The 23864-nt window shown below is 37.7% G+C and overlaps 1 protein-coding gene across 3 annotated transcripts in view; it reads right to left on the reverse strand.

Moving 5' to 3' along the window:
* The window catches only part of FMN2 (formin 2), a 227799-nt gene that overhangs the window by 17282 nt on the left and 186653 nt on the right, over positions 1-23864 (reverse strand). Inside the window, exons 17-18 of one of the 3 annotated variants that reach the window (XM_067535851.1) lie at positions 14235-14335; positions 12938-13164 (exon numbers count right to left, since the gene is read on the reverse strand). In XM_067535851.1, coding sequence (XP_067391952.1) covers positions 14251-14335 — 85 coding nt within the window. In that variant the 3' untranslated portion in view covers positions 12938-13164; positions 14235-14250. Of the gene's footprint in view, positions 1-6895; positions 7046-12937; positions 13165-14234; positions 14336-23864 lie in introns of those variants that run through there. The other 2 variants (XM_067535849.1, XM_067535852.1) reach the window with 2 other exon arrangements.

Genomic DNA, 23864 nt, shown 5'->3' on the forward strand with positions numbered 1-23864 from the left:
CCTGCTGGGGAATCTGTAGGGAGACATACCAATCTTTCCGAAGGGGGAGATCAATGAGCTGTGGAGACATGTTGGCCAGGAATCTCCCTTTCATCTAGATATACAATGTGACACGCCAAGTGCCAGCTTAACTGCTATTCTTATGGGAATGGGCAATTTCTAGAGTCAAGTGAGAAGTACATTTTGGGAGTTTACAAATTATTTTTAAAGTGTCAAAGATAATTCATGGAGTTAAAAGATTGAATGGAGTCAGTGAAATGAAGTTCTCAAACTTAGTGTGAGGTGCAAGATGTCAGAACTTTACCATAATGTAGATCTTGTTCATGACGCCCTCTCACCCACATCTATGAATTAGTTAAAGTACATTTCTATTCACGGATGTTCCTTTTCATAAATGTGTGTCAGGATGAATAGACAATCAGTTTTCCCCATGCCCATATGTAGGGGTCCCCAACTATCCCTCTTCTTTTCTCTCCTTCTGTGGAAGCAGAAGCTCTTTCCCCTGCTCAGACTCCTACAATTTCGCAAGGGGTGGGGCTATCTGGGGCAGCAGTGATTGTCTGAAGAGACTGCAGCAGTAATCTGAGCAGAGGCCGTGAGACAGGAACGTCTATGCCTACTCTGTCACCCAAAGGAGGGAGACAGGGGTTTTTAACCATGTCTATCCCTGTTTAAGTGACATGTCTAGCAGGTTTTAATTAGGCTCTAAAGCCACTCCAGTGATACTTTACAATTTTAAAATGCATTTTAAAATGTTGGACTTTTCCTTCTATTTATTTATTTTAAACTTAAAGTAAGTTCTCAAAGCCTTCACCTCTCTTTGCCTCCGTCATTAGCCGGATATTAAATATTTTTTTAAAAAACAGCTCTGTTAGTCTTGAAAGACAGATCTTGCCGTGCAGCGCAATAGAAGACATTCCAATAATTAGCTTTGTATATAACTATGCCCCACAAGGGTTTGCTCACTCTGTATTTGACTGCCATAAAAGTGTGGCTGCACTCCTGGAAATTTTTCTTTGAGAGTGAGGAACTTGCCCTCCTCACCCTGAAGAGCAGGCTCTAAGTGTGCCTTCACAGATTTCTCTCCTCCCAGTTCCTCTTCAATTCTTGGGGAGTTTCTCACCCCAACCCACCCAACTGCTCCTGGTTTATAGGCAGGTGGCATAGCTGCTCCTGCCTAGCCCTTCTGTCTCTCTTCTTTGGATGGTAGGGAAGGCACCAGTGTTCCTTTTTCTCTAATCAGGCTCAAGTGCAATTAAATCTGGAAACATGCATTTAATGCTGGACACCTCATTATATTAGAGAAACCATAAGGAATTCAGAGAAATTAAAAAAAATAATTAGGAGATTGAAGAGATTGATTTATAAGGAAAAAGTTAAATACTTACAGTCTCCATGCTCAAGGGGGATAGGATTGAAATGTTTGAAATTTTTTGACCAAAATTCTTTTTGGCAAAAAATGCAGAGTTTGTGACACTGAACCATTTTGCAAATTCATATTGATTTTGCCAAATTGCTTCAGTTAAATAACATAAAATAAATTAATTCCAAATGGAAAGGTTTCATTTTTTAAATTTAAATCAACTATTTTTTAAAAAATTTTGTAAAATGTTGGGTTTTTTTAAACACATTAAAAATGCTTGAAGTAGAAATAAAGTGTTTCACTTCAGGTCGAACAAAACGTTTGGTTTGACCCCAACTTTTTTTGTTTTTAAACTTCAATTTGCTGAAAATTTTATTTTCTATTCAACTGGAAATTACTTCCCCCTCCAATTTTTCAGAACTGCCAGTGAACTGAAAAATATGTTATTTGCACAGCTCTAGATAATATAGCTGCCTGTATACAAACATTTAACATCTACATATATGCAAGTCTTAATCCCAAAGACAGAACAGCAAATGTGTGCTCAGGATCAAAGATAAGATATTTGGATTCCAAACAGCGGAGGTGCTACCTTCATCTACAACACTATAGTCATGAACACAGTTCTACTTCTACCCTAGGTGACCTGCCCTATTACACCCACTTTTCAGAATCCCATCACATAATCCAGGACGCCTGGCTGTACCAACAGACACATTCTCAGAGCACATAAAATATCAATGTCTATTAATGGCACATTTAAAAAATACGTAATGGAAGAAAAAAGGTGAGATCATTCAAAGTTTGTTAATTCAGAATCAAGAGCCAAATTCTAATGTTGGTCGGGTTGCAGAGACATAACTGAGCTGAATTTGACACCCATTGTTTGCAATTTATGATATCCCTTTCATCTCTGAAAAGTATATACCTGCCAAGGTTGAATATCAAAACAAAGCCATTTTTAGCTATGAAACACAGAACAAAAGTATTTTACAATACAAAACATGTTTGTTTGGGTTTTTTTTTTTTTTAAATTGTGTAAATAAAAAATGGCTAAATGGCTTTTGTTTAGACTTTCAAAAAAAAATTACTTTTAAGGCTGAGACCCAGCATAAGAAATTTCAGCCTAAAGAGAACATGTCTGAGAACATTAAAACAACTCAGAGAGTGATTTAGAATGGAATAAAAACAACGAGAGTTCTGTAGCATTTTAAAGATTATCAAGCTGCAGAAATTAAATTTGTTAGTCTTTAAAATGCTACAGAACTCTTATTGTTTTTGCTGTATACAGACTAACACGACTACCCCTCTGGAACTTTTAGAATGGAATGCCCATCTCAAGCCTGACTAAAATGTTGCCATCAAACACAGTGCTGTTAAGAAAATCCCAATGGTACCAATGACAGAACTATGCTTTAAGAGTAAATTTCAGGTGCATTTTTCTTTTTATTGCTACTGTATTCAGCAGTGTCTTGTATAAATTTCTCTGTGGCTGGTATTTTCCATTTCTGCTTTATTTCAGCTGACACAACTGAGTAGAAGCAGTTGAAAACATCAGAAAAATGAATTTGTTCTTAACCTTGCGCCATTTTTCTTTGGTTTTTCTCATCTGGTAGCTGAGAAATAGCAAGACTAGACACTGCTGTGTTTATCTTTTGCATAGAAATGCCTGGCAAACCAATATACAAGCTGCAATCCAGACTGGAAAGTATTTAAAATAAAGAATTACTGACTGCTTTCTTTAAACACACACATTTTTTAGCACATCTGTAACATAAGGGTGTACCCTAGGAAAAAAACCATCTATGAAAGGTCTTTGGGTAAGTTACTGTATTAACAATTTGACTCACATTTACAGAGATTGGATAAAAATTGCTACCATAAGAAGCTATCACTCCCCCATTGTTTTCCCTACTGAAGACCAAGGACATTAAAACTATGCCAGAAATGCTGTTCACATGTAACCTTGCTAAACAAAGAGAACAATAAAAGGGGGGTACAGTTCTTATGAATATAATCACTCTCAAACTGCTTTCCTTTTTGCAGCAGCCTAGCAAATATTTCACCAACAGAATTATATTGCAACAGCCAAAGAAAAAAAAAGGGCCTCATCAGACCTGTCTCATAAATGTGTACAGACAATGCCCTGCTCTTTGATTTTACCAATAGAGAACTTGATTCACCAAACATAGGTAGAGGAAAGCAACCATTGTGATTTCAAATCACATTGTGTGAAATTCTGACCCTATTGAAGTGAATGAAAGTTTTGCCATTGATTTCAAAGGGGCCAGGATTTCACCATTAAAATATTGCCATGAGGTACTTAGCATGCAACCTAGATACCAATAATTTCAGTGTAAATAACATCAGTAGCATGTATCACCACAAACCAAATTATTGTATTTTAGATTAATGTTTCCACATTGAGTTAAATGTTAAACTATGCACTCCCAGGGAAGTATTCATTTGGTAATAATGTAAGTCATGGAGCCATAGAGATGTAAAGAGTTGAAGACGCATTGTGGAAACAAAAGGCCAGATCCTCAAAACCAACAGCCTTGATGTCAGTAATGGGATGTCGGTTTACATCTACTGTAGAGATGCCCCTATATTTTAATTCTTATTGCAATTTAGAGAGAGTAGGGAATACTATCAAGTGCTACACCTTCACAGTCATTTCAGCCACTCTAGGGCCTTGCTCAGGTTATTCTGCATTTTACTTATTCCAGTACAAAGAGGCCTTCAAAGCACAACATTTGTGTTGTCAATGAGAAGAGCTTCTACAACAGGTAAAGAAAACCATTATGTCAGTTGGCTGAAGGGCATCTCTAGAGAACATGTTTTTACTAGGGCTGGTCAGAAAATTTCCATCGACACTGTCTGATGGAAAAAACTGAGTTTCAATTAAATTACAGTTTTCACAAAAAGTATGTGCTTTCCATGGAAAATTGTGCTTGTTCATCAAAAATTTGGTCAAAACTAAAAATAGATAGATTCTGAAATGCCATTGGGGTGAGTCATAGGAATTGTAGTTTGGGTCACTCATTCTCTTCTATCAGATGGGATCCCTGGATGGATTTCATCTTCCACAATGTGCCATGGCCATGCAACTGCCATGATGCATCATCCACCCTCACCAGGAGGTTAGATCATGGTGCATTATGGGAGATGTCATCTAAACAGGGAGTCCACCTCATGGAGAATAGGAACATGAGACACACCAGAACTACAACTCTCATGAGGAACTGCAAATGGCATTTCAGAATCAAAATATTTTTATTTTCTGTTCAAATATTTCAGATTTTTTTATGTTTTGCTGAAAATGGTATTTTCCACTGAAAAAAGTTCATATTTCTGACTAGATCTATAAATGAGCCCTTTTCCTCTAAGATTTCACCTGTTGCCTCTGCAGCACATCCTGCTGGGGTGTGATTAATTAACAGTTATATAGTTTGATGCAAATCCCTATAATCAAGTAGTATTAATTATGATTAATCTTAGTGCCCTGGGATGGGAGAGAGGCAAGCCAAGACCTCCAAAATGCTTATTCCATGCTGGGCAGAACATTACAAAAATACCCGGAGTCAGTTCAGCCTGATGTACCATTTTCTGTATTCCACATTCCTCTTATCATAATGGAAAACCATTCAGAAAAGTGGGTCTTCGTTTCTTAGGTGTTTGTTTGCCTTGGATGAATTTCCCCCCTAGGAAGTCATGAACCTCTCTTTCAGATCCTCCTCCTCACCACAACAACTATATATGGGGGAGGAGGATTTCAGATGGGTAATAAGAAAAACAAGCAAGTGGACACTTAACGATCTGTTTTCATTACAACATCTCTTGCACTTCAAAATAAGTGGAGAAAAAAAGCAAACATTTGTATGACTAGCAGAGAATATAAAGAGAGTGTTTTCAAAATTTTCCATGAGCTAATCTTTTAAAGAGTAAAAAATATCTTCCCTCTGTTGTTTTTTTAAATACTAAAGGAAAAAAATATGTATAGTGAGAAGAATTCTCACTATTTTAAGGAAAACAATCCAATAATCTGGAAAAGAAAAAATGCTTTTTAAAAAACAATTGTATACAAAATACATGGAAACACAAGATACACCTATCTTGTGCTAAGTTGACAGCTAAATGCCAGCATGGGAAATATGAGACAGAATTAACTTGGGCTGAAGCTAAATACTGAAAAGAGATAGTTATATGAAATCATTTCAGACAGGCAATAAATTGAAGTGCACCCCTACCAGTAAATTGCTGCACCATGTTAATATTTGCACCGGAAACTAGTCATAGAATTAGAATCTAGTCCTTGTTTTCTTAATTGTGAAAAGGGAATTCATTCTAAAATATCTTCCCCTATACTTAAATATCAATCATTTTACTTAGTTACCGGATTTTCTAGGTGTTAAGTCCCTACAGTTTCCATTGACTTTTGCCGTGCAGTAATCTAATTTCAGTGGGAATTGTGCATACTCACAAAATCAAGCCATTTTTATTTAGGTGCCTAAATATGAGCTAACGTGATGAATTTTCGTAATTGAGTAATTTAACTTCCCACTGAAGTCATTGGGACTTCTTGTATGTGTAAAGTTATGCATGTCTATAAGTGTTTGCAGTTTTAGGGCCTACATTTGTAAAATGTCATCTTATTTTGCTATTTATTAAATCATAGCAGCATTCTTATCTTCACAAAGTTGCCAGAAAATAATAACTGTATTCAACATACAATTAGTTCATAGCTCCTCTAATGCAAAGTGTAACCCACATGTGAGTGGGTGTTAGAACTACCAGACAAACTCCCACTTACATGATAGCCACCATTTGATCCAACACACTAGTTTGAGCTAAAGAGCCAAGATTTCCTAGCTGAGAGCTGTAACAGATCCACCTCATCTGTGGATCGGCACAAAGGGGGACATGTTATACAGACAAATCAATGGGTTATACAAAGCACAGGCAGTTATGCCAGGTTTTTTTTTTTTTTTTTTTTTTTTTTTAAAGTGATGACACTTTATTTTTATCATGGTATGAGAAAAACTGAAAAAAGTAGACTGGGTATTTTGTTTATGGTTTGTTTGGTTTGGTTCTCTTTGTGGGATGAGTTTGCTAGATTTTTGTCCCCCCAAAATTGGCCATATATTTTAGGATATCATCTCAGGATATCGGGCCTTTGTTATGACTTATTATAACATGTGAATGAGAAACCTCTCAATGACTTTTAATAATATTTCATTGTCTGGATTCACAGTAATGAATCAATAACTTGCTCTAATACATGCTTCAACATACATGGAAATGTGGAATAAGACAAAAGAGTTTAGAGCAAACTGAAATGTTCACTCATTAGTAGATTCATAACTGTTAGGATATATTTATTATAAAACATTTCAATATAAGTTTGTATCAGAAGCTATTTAAAGACATTAGATGTATTTTTATGCCCATCTTAATTTTTTCTGGTGATATTGCTCCTAATAATACTCTTTAAGAAAGAATATTAGAAGTCGTAAAAATTAAGACACCTACCTTTCTTGCAGAATAAGTTTGTTTTCTTTCTTCCAAAGGTCTTTGAAGTCAGAGCTGAATTCATGCCAAATACTGAAGAAAGCATGAGGTGACACTTCCTTCTCTCCCATTTTTGGTTTCATACAGAAATAGGCTGCAGTTTCCAAAAAGCTGTCAAAGACAACAAAAGCAACAAGTATTTTAAAATCCACTGATACAGACTTTCCTTTCTCCATCCAAAACATGGCTTAATATACAATTACTATTGGTGATAGGAGTGAAGTATTTGGATTATCTAGCTCTGATGTTTTCATGTACATATTTTATTATAGTACAATATATTTCCTCAAGAAAGGTTGGGGTTTGGTATTTAATCACACACATTGTTTTCAACCAAAGCACTGTCCATTTTAAAGCCAAGAATGAACGTATTCTTTTCAGAACTCCGGAAAGCCAGACCTCAAATCCTTTCTTCGCTTTGCATTTTCATTATATTTGAAACCATTTTCAAAACAGAACTCAAATCTAAAGCAGTTCTAAACGGTCTTTCATACGTGTTCTACAAAACAATACCATAGACAATCTAGGTGGAGTAGTCCATAGAAAGTTGGTGTTATAACAATCCTCCTCCATCCTAGACAATAGTAAAACTGTGCTAGCAACAGTCATGCTAGAAAATAGTTTTCAGTCATGATTCTGACATAACTGTGTTTGACACCCATTTCTGAACACAGAAATTGCCAGCATAGATGACAAAGTAACGTATATAGAACTGAAGTGCAAGCAAGAATTGCTGTTGAAGGACATAGAGGACACAAGATGACTGTGACCTCAATGAAATTTGAAAACCCTCATAATTAGAGGTTCTCTCCTTTAGTTCTAAATGATAAAAAATGGTCCAACATGAAAAACAATTGTGAAACTGAATTCAAAAAGAGAAAGTTATCTCAAGGAATAAGTGTATAATAATCTTATTGAAATCTCATCCAATTTTACTTGTAAATTAAAAATGCCAGCATTTTCAAAATTCATAATATTCTTCATACAAAGAACAATTATCGCATCAAAAGATGAGAATTTAAAATTTTCACTTGTTTCTATGAAAAATTGGAAACTTTGTGAAAAATGCTGTGGACAACAAAATGGCTCAGAATATAATTCAGAATATTTATTTTATTTTTATGCTAAACTACATGTGTAATGCTTCCCAAGCCTGATGGTCTGGAGTGCAGGAGATTAGGACAAAAAAAAGATAGTACAGCAATGGACACTACAGAAAACCCTCAAAAAAGAGAAATTAGACAGACAGGGAACAAGATGCATGTCCCACATGGTAGTTCAGATTATGATTTTTCAGCCACCTCTGCAATAACATTTTATGAACCATACATGGGGAGGTCATATTAGTCACAGAGTGAAATCTTGGCCCCATTGAAGACATTGGGAATTTTGGTATTGACTTCAATGGGATTAGGATTTCATCCATTGAAACAACTAACTGATTATCTTCATTACAGCTACAGCAAGAGTGCTATGACAGTTTTTATTGTACATACTAGCCAGCTAATCAAAAGTGTGCACCAGATATAAACATTTAGAAAATACTTGATCATTCAGATGGGTAAACCTCACAAAAGTCTCTCAAGAATGGTCTTTTCCCCATTGCCAACACTCAATGCCCAAACTTCTCAGCTGTGGCAACAATAAACATTAAGAGATAGTCCTGAACCACAAACTCCTTAGTTTTCAGAAAGGTCAGTTTTGATCAAAGGTCAGTACAGATTGAGCTCCACAGCTCTTTTCTCTTTCCTATTTTTGCCCCCCTCTTTTTAAAATGATATTTAAAACTAAAGAAGAGCAAGACAAAGACAGACAGTATATAAAAAGAGAATACATTTAAAAAAAAGAGAGACAATCTCTCTACTTCCAACTCTACTACACTAATAGTCTGGAGCCACACCACTTCAGGCTATCATCTCATTATCTCTCACAAGCATAGCAAAGTTGGGCCTCTCTCTCTTGGTTGGGGAAAACCCCAAAATGCTGAAGAACTGAGATTGTAGATTCAGTGGTGGTATTCTTCTCTGTGACCCAGAGTTCAACCAATATGTCAGTATGGACTTAGAAGAGCACTACATTGCTGATGGAGCTATCTATTCTATGAAATGTAAAACCGTGATTCTGTGCATTTCTGGTTGTTAAACTCTGCTAGCCCCTTTGTGAATTAACCCACCCATCCTGGCCAAATTCCAATTAATTCCATTCTATCTATCCAAGTTCCTCCCGCAATTTTATGTTGAAGGTATTAGTCATTATCCTCTCTTATGATCTTACTGTATTGTGTCACTCATGCATAATGCTCTCAACATACCACAACAAAGTCACCTGCATTTCAGGAGTGGGAAATAGCTGCATATTGTTTAAAGACTGCAAAGCTTCTGGGCATTCTTCATAATAAATGGTACTACAGACATTTGGAGATTTTTTTTTAAATGTATTTATTTACTTCTAGTCCTCACGTGACCCAGTGGCGTCGTCATATAAGTTACTGGTGTAGTCTTTAGTACTAAGCAGACACAGAGTATGGAGAGTGATGGACATTACAGGACGGCAGGGAAATCTTTAGGCACCTTTTGAGTCAGTAGCCATTTTCAAGTAAGCTACTTAAAGGCCATTCGGTGTTTTGCAAAACACAGAAAGATCAGAAGCTCAAAGAAAGAAGATGCTCTGTTCTGACAAACACTTCCATGAGAGGCTCCAACAAATGGAGATCAGACCCAACTATAGCATGAAACAAGGGAAGCCTAGTAGCAAAATGACTGATCTCCAAAAAACCAGTGTCAAGCTAACTAGAAGATGAGCAGCACAAGAGAATAAAAACTGCCATCCCATGTAATGGGTTTAAATTTGAGGTATCAAGCTATAATCCCCCCACATGAAACCATCTCATCAAGCAGGGAGCCAGGCTAGAGTGAAATTCCAAGAAATGTATGTTCAACGAGTTTGATAAATGGTACTAACATTTGCTGTAGACATGAAGGCTTTCATTAACAATCCATGGGATCAAAGGGAGTTAGTCAGGCTTTTCCTCTGATCATCGCTAATCTTGCTGGGAACCACCAGTATAGCCAATTCAGCTATACATCTATGTTTAACTGAGGCTAATGGCATTCTTTCTTCCAGTCAGTTACAGTAAAATATAAGTCCCTAGCCAGGTTCATCACCTCCTATGGCAACCAGTTTGGGGGAAGGGGAAATTAAGCTGCCTGTAAAATGTGAAAGACAAGAAACTTGTCATCTTGTCAGCTAATATCTCATTTTTCTTACACCTATTAGTGCAAATGCATAAGCCACAACCTGCAACATAGTTGGACCTAAAAGCAGGAACCTCCAGGAATCCAGGTATTTATCCTGGTAGCACAGGTGAGACAAATGCAAGGTAATCACCTCAACTTCTTCAATCAGAGATATGCTGATGTTCTGCTTGTTGAAGCTTGAAGGAGAAGATGGCAGGATTCAGATATGGAAAGCAAATATCAAGACAAAGGGAGGGGGGGGAAGTGACCCTAGATCCCTAGAATGATAGAAATTTGTGAAGCAATTGTTATGTTAGGTAGAATGTTAGGTAGAAGTTTGGGAAATAGTCATTTTTTTTTGTTAGCATTCTCAGTGAATATCAGAGTTTGAAATCTGTAAGCTTACAATTTACGTATGTTAAAATAGAGAGACCTCAAAGCTGTGTCTGCAAGGGACATATGGCTCAATTACAAAGAGGGATTTGGACAAAGTTGCAAACAAACCCACGAGGTTAGGAGTGGATATTGCCATTTCAGACCACGTTACTGAGCCACACAACAGGTACCTTCTGCATTGCATTTCAGCAGGGCAATTCATCTTTGCTGGCAGTATAAGAAAGCTTGAAGCAATACACACTGCGGAAGTGCTCATGACTATATATGCAGCATGTATATGGTGGTCAGAGTAGGGGATTGGGAGTCAGGATTCCTGGGTTCCATTCCCAATTCTGTTTCAGTAACATATGACCTTGTGAAAGTCACTTAAGCTCCCTGTGCCTCACTTTCCCTATCTGTGAAATGGGTATACTTACTACTCCAAACAGGTGTTGTGAAACTTGCTTCATGTTCATAAAGCACTACGAGTTCCTCAAATGAAAGGTCCTTATGTCCCCCATACTACTAAGTCATGTTTCAAAACAAAAACTGTGCATCAGAGAAGGTGGGAGAGGAGAGGGTTAGGGTTATTTTCAAGGATTAATAGAGGTACAGGAGATCAGTGGCTTTGCTGCAGTCAGCATGACTTTTCAAGCCTGATTAAAAGGAAGCATTGATGTTCACACTGCTGCCTTATCCAGACACGGCAAAGGCCAAATATCTGTTAAAAGGATTTCAAATAGGTTTTCATATTCCCCGCAGTGGCCCCAGAGAACACTTAAATATCTTTAAATCTGCTACATCTGTGAAGGTGGTGGTGTCCGACAAAATAAAGAAATCAGATTAGAGAACGTGATTGTCTCCCCCTCTCCCTTCAACTGTCTCTTCCCCCCAAGCTATTCTCTAAAATGTTAATTGTTCCATCTCCAGGCACAATTCAGAGAAACCTCCTATACCTTGCTGCATGCTACTTATTTTACTCCTATGCTATTGTGCATTTTCTTATAGCTATTGGACTACATAAGCAGCTAACCCTAACAATCAGCATTATTAGAAAAACCTGAAAATCACATTTTTCACTTACTCACCAGCAGCATGTTTACTTACTAGGTCAAATCAATTAGGAATATTTTGAGAGCAAGCCATAGACTGGCTTCAAGGTAGAACAAAAAGATAAAGCACTTAACACACTCAAACAGCACACAATGATTCACTCAGGTCTCCGATGTGTCATACATTGACTGGACGACTAGACATTCATCTGGCCAGTTTATCAGTACCAACAAAATGTGCGTGTCTGGAGAGGTCTCTCAATTTCTGGATGATATGGGAGTGCCTATTGCTGAAGGAAGAGGAATGAACCAACAAATTGGCAACTTTTAAGAAATGAATTAGAATCAATGATACTCAGCAATGAAGAAACAGCTGCACGAGTCTCCTCAGAATGGGCTGCCCAGGCTGCAGTAGCCAACAAAGAAACAGCAAAGTAACTGTAGGTCCACAGACATGATTTGAATTTCACTTGCAGTGACATTATACCTGGCTGATCTTATTGAGAGATGATTAACACACACACAACACCTGCGGCACATCATAGGCGCAGTGATCAAAGTAAACATGGATTTAATACCATGGAAGATGATTCTAGATTAACAACAAATGAAGGATTTAAACTGCAGCTATATTTGGATGCTCCTGATAACTCAGGCTTTGGGGTTTAAATGGTCAGCTGTTGTTGATATGCAATAAAGTTACTACTCACTTAAGTAAGTTTGAGTTTAATTAACTGACATTACCTCATGGGAGTTTTTTTCCCCCTGTGGTGGTAGTTGTGGGGCTTTTGAGTTTCAGAAGTGTTTCCTGATTCAGATAGTAGATCACCCACTTCATAAGGTACTTGCTAACTAGTGATGAAAATCACAGGTAAAACAGTTAATAACTAAGGTCCAGTAAGGGGAAGTCTGGATGTGTTTGGAGAGGGAAAAGAATAACTAGATGTATACACTTGTATGCTGTCTTGTTGATTACAACTTAACGCTCTATTTAAATTTGGTATGAGTTGTATTTTATTAAGGGCCAACCTGTGTAGCAAGGGTTATAAACCAGTTATAAGGGCAGCATTTGGCCCTTTGGATTTAAGATGAGATGGAGTATAGTATATAACTAGCAGTTAGTAACTAGTCCCTAGAAAGTTAATCAAATGAAAGGTCATATTCATCCCTCTTACCCTTGTTTTGTTTAGAGGCAAAAGCAATGACAAATATTCTCTTGTATAGCATGGACAGTTTATATAGCATAAACACATTAGTGAGAACATGTAATCATGGAAACTCCATCCATCTGAGCAGGGTTAGGTTTATGATTTGGAGGGCTTTAAGCAGCTCTAGTAGGTGGAATTAAGCCTTGAGTTTCTTCCCTCTTGGGTACTGCTTCAAAAAGGGATCAAAGGGACCAGCCACCTAGTTTCTGAGATAGAGGACTATAAAAAACAGGATCCCAAGCAGTCACTTGGACAAGTTGGTATATTTCATTCAGGTTTGCTCTTTATTGTGGTTTCAAGGTTATGAGTGCATGTTCATACACTGTTTTTACACCCTTCCATCTATTGCCATCCTTGTCCTGCATAATGAAAAGTGAGGAAATTGGACTGTAAACACAAGTATATGAAAAAAACATTAAGTATTCAAAATTTTGTAAGCAAATTCTGTTTTGTTAGGCAGAAAAATGTATTATTGTATTAAAAACAAAGCCAAGTTAACATACCACTTTAAATTAACTGCCAGGAACCATCAATCTTTCCTTGCTTTTGCTGATTTATATTGTGTAACTATGGTTTTTGTAATTTTGTTCTTCAGAGACCAAACTAAGGTCTCAAGTTTCCCCCCTACCCCTTGTAATAAAGTTTCCAAATATTTGCAATGTTTTGAATTCTAAATCTTCTTCCTCATCTCCACCCCTTCCACCCCATAAATGTATACTGAATGCAAAAATGTTTTATGGCCCCAATAAAGAAAAATTAAACAACTTTGTATTTGGGGGGGAAAATGTTTTGGAGGAATATCTTCAGAGAGTACTCCTGTGCCAGCCACTACCCAACATAAATCATAAAAGCGGAAGGCCAAGAAATTATACTGTGGCAGAGTAATATTTTGTGGTATTTTTCTGTTCTTAATAGAACAATGAACACTCAGCATCCTTAATGCTTAAGGACAACAACTGTATAAATGAATAAATAATATAACTGCACAATATAAATATTTATAATTTATACCTCATGAGTGCAGCAGATTCAGCAATACAGATTCAGCAACTGTCACACAACATACAGTGTTAGTGGCAGAGAGTTTTGATTCTAGAGTCTAGATTAGTTTCTAAATTAAATTATTACATTCAAGTTGTAACATTCAGAATGTAAGCTATTTTATAATTGGAAAAGTTACAGGGGACTGATTGGCTCAGGGTGTTGGTAGTGGATAACACCTTTCATTTCTAGAATGCCAATTCAAATGCAGCTCAGGTCACTAATCTAATACCTGAGACCAACCAGTGATTGTTGACTTCCTCAAGTCTACTTTCCCATGGACAAAGCCCATCATATAAAAACTACAACCACAACTGGAACAAAGCAGCAATCTTGTTGGAATTCTCAGAGAGTCCAAAGAGTGAAGTGGGAATGGAGACTAACCTACCTTTTCAACCCAAGAACTAAGCCCCTTCAGCTGAGGATTGAGATATTTTGGTGGAGCAGTTCAGGGAAACTTGCAACGTCATTGCCTGTGCTGTACCTGCTCTATAAATAAGAACAGTATTCTCAGGGTCCAGGACTGTGAAATCTTTATGTAATTAGAAAACTAAGTTGTCAACAGAGTGTCAGGTTATTTCTTTTTATTCAGTACATGTTTTTTGATATTCTGTAACAGCTGTCAAAACCCTGGACCATAACCTTGTCCCTCCCTTTTGCTGTTTTGAACTACCCTTATTGTAGGAGAATCCTCAGGTGACAAAACAATGACTTAGCTGGATTGCTGTCACTTGGACCTGGGCTCCAGCCACAGGTGTACCAAAGGCAGTGTGGAGTATAAGTGTGCAGCAGTGGTCCCTAGCTGGCAGTCCATTCCTACTGGAAAGTCCCCATGCAAATAATAAATCACAGGAGTGGCAAGGTGGCTTAAAGTCATCTTTAGCCTCTTCATCAGGCCCTGTACGAAACACACACGTGGGCAGACCCAAGAATCTGGCCTACTGTGCTTATGTGAATTCCAATTAAAACATCTTAAACTGTAATTAAGTTATCTATACTTCTAATAACTATTTCCTTTCAAGACTGTTATGGTTCAAAAGCAAACAAAAGAAACCCTTCCACATGTAGTAGAAAACTTTTTTTTCTTTCCCTTTTTCCAGATTGACAGAAGGCATAAATTCTTAACTATGAGAGTAAACAATCATTGGAATAATTTCCAAGGCTCGCGATGGATTCTCCATCACTGACAATTTTTAAATAAAGACTGGATGTTTTTCTAAAAGTTATGTTCTAGAAATTATTTGGGGGAATTTCTATGGCCTGAATTATATAGGAGGTCAGACATAGTGATCACAGTGGTCCCTTCTGGCCTGAGAATCTATGAAAAATCCAGAAACCAGAGTTAAGTTTGCTTCTTGCAAACAGAGCCCAAACAACCTGACTATAACCTTAACCATCGCCATCAAATGCTACACTTATTATATCTGCTAATGAGCAATGAGGAAAAAAATACTAACAATGAAGCTAGATAAATATATAGAGGGAGGTGGGGAGAAGAAATTGCAGTTGACTGTGCTTTCATAAAAATATATATGTGAAAAAAGTACATACCATTTGTAATCAATTTTAAAAATAAACATCCCTCACAACTTTATAGCCCTCTCATTTGACTGAACATTATGTACTACCAGGAAATGGAGGCAAAAAACTAACATTCTGTAACTTGGCTCTTCTAATACATTTTTAAAAATGTAATGTGTTTCTTCCCATAGCATTAAATTGATAGCATGTAACAGATTTCAAACCTTCACAATCCAAATATGGCTCAAGTTATTTGCATTTCTTTGACCATTCTAATGCTTGATTTTAATTCATTACAACGTACTTGTTGGGCACAGATGCATAGGACCTCTTTTTCACAGCTTGATGTTTTCAACTTAACAGTCTCACAACTACTGCAATTGTGCATGCCAGCTGAGTCACATGGATGCATGGGAAGCTGTGTGCTTAAATGGCCATTTGTGGTACGTTCGTGTATACCTGTCTTTGAGAATCAGAGCAGCACATGCAGCAGAAAACTCTTCTCTCTCTTACATATGAGCTTCAATTATATTTCAATAATCCTTGGCCAGTTTAACTTGCACAAACAATAAGGTGCCAGTAGACCCAGAATATCGAATGAATTTCAACAGCAGTAGTCTGACACAACATCTGTTCGCCTTCCTGCAGCAAGGCTAGAGGTATTCGTCTCAGATTAAACTCCAACTTGCCCCCAGCTGTTTCTGTTACCATACCTTATCTTCACAACTTAGTGATTTGAGGGCATGTCTACACTGAAAATAAAACAAAATAAAAAACAAAAAAACCTCATGACAGTGAGTTTCAGAGCCAGGCTTGTGGGGCTTACACTACAGGGCTAAAATAGCAATGTATACTTCCCCACTTGGGCTGGAGCCCAGGTTCTGAAACCCTCTCTCCACTGAGTCTCAGAGCCTGGGTTCCAACCTGGGCTCTAATATCTTCGCTGCTATATTTAGTACTGTAGCACAAGGCTGGCATCTCTGAATCTCTTGATGGAGCTCTGACACTTGCTGCTGCAGGGTTTGGGTTTTTTCGCTGAGTAGATGAACCATTAGGCTATTGTGAAAATGACATTACCATTTTTGAAGGAGTTGTGTGAGAGTGACACAAGATGACTTTCCACAGAATATTTTGTGTTTTACTTTGAGTAATTTATTTTATTGACATAGGCCTAGTCTTAAAAGGAGCTCCATGCTGGTGAACCTCCGATGTCTCTGTGGAACTTATTGCAGGATGAGGGACATCCATTTCTTTTTATAAATAGAAAACTCTATATGTATCTTATCTGAATCAATATACATACAGCATTAAACACAGCTTCTGCTAATGCCTGGCATCTCCTAAAGAAGCTGGGTAATGGGTTAGGGGCTCCTAATGTTGGTACAGTGAGGAGACAGCCCTCTTTCCTCAGATCGTTAATCCTCATGTTCTACCAGAGGAAGATGTGGTGAGGTCTCAGCAATGGGCTGGGTCAGGGAGTTAACAGTAGCCTTCCCGAGATGGAAACAATTAAGGAAGGAATGATGACCTGCCCCATACAAGTTCTTGTTAGATATGTCCCAGATGAGTTAAATTAATAAAGTTGTGGCCTAATTAAAGCATCTCCCTTGCAATTGTCTAACTTTTTGTGTGTCCAGGACATTGGAAACTGGATCAGGATCTAACCCATAAAGTGGTTTTCACAGCAGAAAGGAGGAGGGCAACATTTGCAGGGATAGATCAACTTTTCCTACTCTCTTTTCTTCTCTTCCTGCTCCACTTCCCAACAAAAATTTGTGATGACAGAATTATTTAGGCTAAACAAAACTAAACTGTGGAACTACAGAAGAATCTAGCTAAACTAGCTGACTGGACAGTGTGATGGAAGATAACTATCAATGCATGCAAGTACAAGGTGATGCATATTGCAAAGAAAAATGTGATTAATCATATACACCAATGAATTCTAATTCAGTGGAACTTTTCAAGAAAAAGATCTTGGCATCACTGTGGATAATTCAGTGAAACCACCTGCTGAACACGCAGTGGTGGTCAAAAGAAGCAAACGTGATGGATCTAAGGATTTTAATTTCTGCATTTAGAGCAATTTTGACTAGCTCCTTGATTTTTTTTAAAATCCATTTCTAAAAGCTGAGTGCCACAGTGCTAGTTTTCAGTTTGATTCTTAACCCCAAAGATACTGACCTTAATTATATTGGTATCACTATTACTTAGTAGCTCCACTATAATTGCTTCTTGAACTAACTCCTGCATTTTATTCACTGTAAAATTAAGAACAGAACCTCCTTATGAGCTCTAGAACTAACTGTTCCAAGAACCAACAGTTTTTGATGGCATACAGTTGGTACTTCTAAGCTTTGTCCCAGAGTGACATTTGATAAATGTTTGTGTTAGCACTTGAAATCTCCCAATGAAATTAAAAGGCAATTCATTTACAACTGATAACAGGAAATTAAAAAGAAAAAAAAGAAAAACTCAAAACCCACAACATAATATTTAAACATTCAAAAAACAGATGTGTAAATGGATAAAGCCTTCCAATAATTAGATAAGATAGCCATTTTATAAATGGCTATATATTTTCATGATTCTGGGGATAAGTCAAACACTAGCTGCCTCAGTTTAGGAAGAAACTTTTCTTTATGGGAAAGGTTATTTCCAATTTGTCCACTGTAGGGGATTTACAAACCCTGACACTTGCTTTTAACAGAGACAGGGTACTGGACCAGAATGACCACTGATCTCATGTGTGGCAGCTCCTAAGCTCATACATAACCTGTTTCCTTTTTCAGTCCTTTTCCTTCTGCTACAACTAATATATAGCTATAATTTATAAATTCCTACTGTGTGCAACTCACACCAGTAATAAGAACCACCTAGTGAGAAGGAAATCTATCAGGGAAGGAACAGGGAATGAATGGAAGATCACAAGGGTATTGGTGTCAGGAAAAATAGTACTGAAAGGGATCCAGAGGAGAAAGAAAGAGTCCGACCATATATTCTGTGTGATGCTGACTGGACTATGAGTGACCATTTATAATAATATTTAATGCCAATATGACAAAATTGCAATGATTCTTACAAGATATGCCATGTCAGGTATGATTGGAAAGGTTATAATTTGCTAAGTATGATGATATCATTTATGGGTATGTCTACACTGATGGCGGCAAAGTCGCCGCCACCAGATCGATCTTTCTGGATCGATTGAGCAGTCAGTGAAGACCCGCTCAATCGATCAGGAAGTCAACCTAGTAAAACCACCTCCTCAAGTGGCATAGCACTGTGTCAATGGGAACACAGTTCCCGTCGACGCAGTGCAGTGAAGACACCGCACAGAACGGAAGTACAGCAGTTGACGGGAGTTACGCAAGCTACGCAGAGTAGCTTGTGTAACTCCCGTCGACTGCCGCCGAATTTCCAGGTAAGTGTAGGCCAGGTCTTAGTGTATGTATTGTCTTTGTACTGTAAATTATGGATATCTGTGATATATCTGAATCCACAAACTTGTGCTGTGCTACTGGATTACACCCTCCCAGCCAGATTAGCGTCAGGGAGAGAAACCAGGGGCTACACCTTATGAGTCATAAGGACATGTAGAGCTTTTTCCATGCTATGTGCTATATGGCTGTATTTGGGACAAACTATAAAAGGCTGCTGCACCACCTCCATCTTGTCTTCATTCCTGCTTCCTATGTACCTCTGGATCAACTACTCTACATTTGAAGCTGTGAAACAAAGGACTGAGACCCATCCAGGCACTGGATGTACACCAGAGGAACTGTACAAGCCTGCAAACTCCAATATTGCTAAGAATCTGATATATATGGATTTTTAAGTCATTTCTAAGTGTCTGATCGCTTTGACCATTTAACATCTCTCATCTTGTTTGTTTGCTTCTTTTTCTAATAAACCTTTAGTTTTAGTTACTAACAGATTGGCTGATGGCCTGTTATTTTGGGTAAGATTCAAACCAATACTGATCTGGTAATGTGGCTGACCCTTTGGGGATCAGGAAAGCATTTTACACAGTGAGCAAAGGTTTTAAATAACTTGTCACTTTACTGGACCTAGTTGCTAATTGGGAGCCAGAGACTGAAATGCAATAAAGGGGGTATGAATTACCTCTTCAGAGCTTCTTGATAACCAGTGTGGGGAATCAGGAGCACTGTTCGTGACTAGTTGGGGAATCTAACTTCAGTGTCAGCCACCAGTTTTGGGAGAATCTACTCTCCTTTTGGCAGCCTGCCCTGACCTTGGTATTTTCAGGGGGCTACCGACATGTACGGGTCACACTATGACCTTTGAGTTTAATTTTATTTTTCTGCTCAATATCTCTCTTCATTCTCAGCCTTGCTAGTGGGAGCTTTCAACACATATTTCAAGGATTAATTAAAATTCATTTTAGCTTTGCAGATCACCTTTGAAGGAAATCCAAACGATTCTGTGGCGGGGAGTGATGTGGAAGCAACGTTTAAAGTTTTAAAGGCTTACCAGATTTAGGTGCTACATTTCTAGGTATTGCTTTTCAACAGTACCATTGTGCCATTAGATTTGTTATTACTCTAGGTGTCATCGACTTGTCAGAACAAGAGCAGGTGCGAAGTATTGGTACCTACCACATCTAATGCCATTGAAGCTGATGGAAATTCTATGCATACAAGGACTGTCCTGTCAGGCCTATATTATTTCACAGGGAATTTTGGAGGTAAACATTCCTACAATTCACTTGTTGCTACAGCAAGGAGAGCAACATAACATTGCTAAATGAATTTAAAAAAAGTTCTGAAAATGGAAGAGGTGCATGAGAGACCGCACTTGGAAAGCATTTTAAAACCTAGCAATCCTTGGAATGTAGAAGTACCTGTACCAAATAAGAAAATAAACCAAATAAAAAACACCCTGAAATGGGAAGACAGGTGTTCCATATCCAGTTGTACTCATCCCAAATTCCCCTGTCAATAATTACATTAGAGTGCAGAAATCATCTATTTGTCCTTTTATAAAGCAAGCATCACAGAGCAAGTTTAGATTTCACATAGCATAACTTACTCTAAATTCTCATATCGATTTAAATCAATCACAACCTAACCCAGCCAGGATGATAATCCAACATTCTGGTTTATCTGGCCTTCACCAGCAATCAACAGCAAAATGCATTTGTAAAGCTATTTTATACAGTCCTCAGCCATCTAAGGCGCCCAAAGGAAAGTAGCCCTTAACTGGGAATGCCTCCTTATAATCACATCTTATCACAATTTAGCCCAAAACCCTAGAAAAGAGTGAAAAACATGTACATAAACATGTAATTTAAAATATTTTGAGGGGACACAATCCGTAATATCTTGAAGACTCTAAACATACACTACTCTAAGCAACATCATTTACAGAGGATCCATATAAATAATCTGAAGTTGAGTCATTTTCAAAACAAATTAATACATTTTGGCAGATGTCAGATTCCCAGTCTGAATCTGTTATGGTTCACCTACATCTAAGCATTACTAGTCCAGCTAGTAGCTACTGTACTGGGCTTAGAATCTGCTGCTTCATCATTTGCCAAATATATAGCATTAGTAACGGGAGAACATCCAAGCTCTGAAGGTGCCCCAGATCTTAAATAAAAGTCACAAGGTGAACTTGTGCATGGATCCCAAAATGTTTCTCTAGAGGCAGTAACTCTTAGTAATTCTTGCTAAATCTTCTAGTTCTATTAATTTTGGAAACCGGCACACCACATTTTTAAATAAAAGAATAGAAGCACCTAATATGGAAACCAGACTTTGGACGAGGTCCAGCCGAAACATTGACCAAAACAGCATAATAATGGATAGTGAGGCCACAGCTGCTTGTTCACAGGCCCAGTCCAGGAAAGGAACGAAGGCCTCAGAGAAATGATCTTGCTGCAGCATTGCTCTTGCCATTTTTGATGGGTCTGGCTTTACTACTTACCTCCTGCTTCTACAAGAACCTGTATGAAAAGAGATGAAGGCCAGACACAGCTTTGACCATGTTCCAGTAACATGGAGTCTATAGCGAATGCTTCTACCCTGCAATGAAATGTGTAGGAGGGGTGAGAGGAAGGAAGAAAACTTCAATATAATTACTGTAGTTCTGTGACAATGACTGTCTGATATTGTGAGCCTAGACTGTTCTTCTTCCTGTAGTAAGCTGTGTGATCAAACCTCATCCCTTCTAAATTGCATTAAATGCAGTTTCCTTCCCCCAAAATAGAACTAAAAATTCTGTCTTCACTCCCAGAAAATAAATGCTATGATTAAAAACCTTTCCAGGAAGCAAAAATCTTCAGTGACCGAACACAAGGAAAACTGGGAGGGAGAGAGGAAGAGGAGGCGAGTGGAGATTTTTCTTAGTTCTTAGTGAAAACAAGGCCAAGTGTTCTAATTTTAGTAGAGAATCACTTCATCCATACATCCATCAATATCTAGCTGAAGTTCAATATTTCAGCTAAACAGCTGGGGGCCACTGGATAAAACAAAATGTGTTTAACCTAAATTACATAAGAATTATTTAAAATGAAAAAGATATAAAATATACTTCATGGCCCTTCTCCTCTCAACATTCTCCCTCCTCAAAAAAAGTGGTTCCTACTTTAACTTGTCAAGTATTTGACAGGTTCGCAAGTATTTACGAATGAGGGTCTAATTGGAAAGTGCCAGATTCCTTTTTATTGCACTTTATCAATATTGTTCAGGGAGTGATGTAATTGTTTGGGGTATGGCGAAGACATTCCATGTCACTTCAGTGTTAATACCAGGCTGGAGCCTTCCTTGTCTGCCTGCGTAAGCTAGATAAACACAGACCTGTGTGCTTTCTTCTCATCTCAGGATACTTACTCAGAGAGATCTTGGAACATATGCCTATTGTGAGCTAAACATTTCACTTTTCATTTTATCCATGTGCCAGAAATCCATTTCTCGGATAAACACTTTACATACTGACACTCTTAAAGTCACTAAACATGATAAATAAAGAGAGAATACATCATTTCAGAACTGATTAAACATTTTCTCACTTGTGACAAATGAACAGCTATACACTGTATGAAGTCTCTGGAGCAGACATTCCTTTTTTTTTTCTCTTTATTTTGCGTGGAAGATTAACTTTCCATTTCAGTTCATCTATTGCACAACTGAACTTTTCTAAAGCACACATTGGTGCACTGAGTCCAAAACATTATTGAAATTAGATTTTTTTTTTTTTTTGGCAAGTGCTTTTTACCTAGAGTTTCTGTATTTTTATGTAGATGTCCATTTTTAACATGCTATGCTATAGCTAAAAGGAAAAGTCTGTGTTTCTTGCTAGAAGTTAAAGAAATTCTATCAAGAGATAGATTTTAAATTGTATATAGGCTGAAGTTAACCACTTCAAAAAGAAAATCCAAGCACATTAATCACATTAATTTTGCTCCATCTAATCCATCACTTTTTCTTGCACTACTTATTTCTCTATTCATCCAATGCATTGCTGTTCTACCTATGATTAACAGAATATAACTAATCTCTTATTTAGCTTTCCTAAGTTCTCCTCCTTTAAAAAAGTTCAACATCTAAGCATTTTATTTAGAAGATATTTAAAGAAAACTTTAGTACTGAATATATCCTACTGAAAAGAGATTGTGAAGGTAGCTTCTTCGACAGTCTTAGCAAAAGTTTTATTCTAGTGGCTGAATTGAGAATTTCAGTAGTGGGAAGGGAAAGAAGGGATAAATGTATTTTTCCTTAGCTACTAAGTGGACAGAATAAGTCCTGTCTCTAAGTATTAAATCTTGGGGTCTTAACATCATTTTCTGTATACAACATAAAGGCTGAAAAAGGTGCAGATCATACTTGCTAGACACATGCATGATGTACTTATGAGGTGTAATTTGTTTCCCCCTCAGCCTATTTAGGATCTAAATTCTGCACATGGGGAGGGAGAAGAGACAGGGCTAGTGGTCAGTAACAGATAAGGCCAGAAGTGGAACCACGGGGATAGACATTCTGTTCTCCTTCCCACTGTCCCTATAGACATTGGGTGTAGCCATTGCCATGGCCACAGGCACACTTTATTAGAACAGTTCCAGTGAAGCCATGCTGGCATGGAAACGGCAAGGAAGCAGGGAAGGAGAACCAACCAGGGACCAAAGGCAGTGCTGAGGCACAGGGTCTCTGGACAGAATCCTTGGGGATTTGCCAGGTTTGGAAATTAACTTTGAAATCTGACAGCACCCTGACAGAACAATACAGTAGAGTCCTCAAAAATTTCCTTTGCTTATCCAGAGGTTGGGTTTTACTGTGGGATTTGGGTCACAGAATTCAAGGATCTTGAGCCTGCAGTTTAGCTATTATAAACCTGATTTGAATAATGTTTTAGCTATAATTTACCCAGGTTTCCCACACAAACTAAAGTAACACCTCTTTGTTCCATTTTCACATCATGAGCCCCAATCACAAACATATTTAAGCCGCACTACTTTGCAGTCGTATATTCTTCC

The sequence above is a fragment of the Emydura macquarii genome, unplaced genomic scaffold, assembly GCF_026122565.2.
Source record: "Emydura macquarii macquarii isolate MOO-44397 ecotype Brisbane River unplaced genomic scaffold, CSIRO-AGI_Emac_v2 contig_3517, whole genome shotgun sequence".
NCBI lineage: Eukaryota > Metazoa > Chordata > Testudines > Chelidae > Emydura > Emydura macquarii.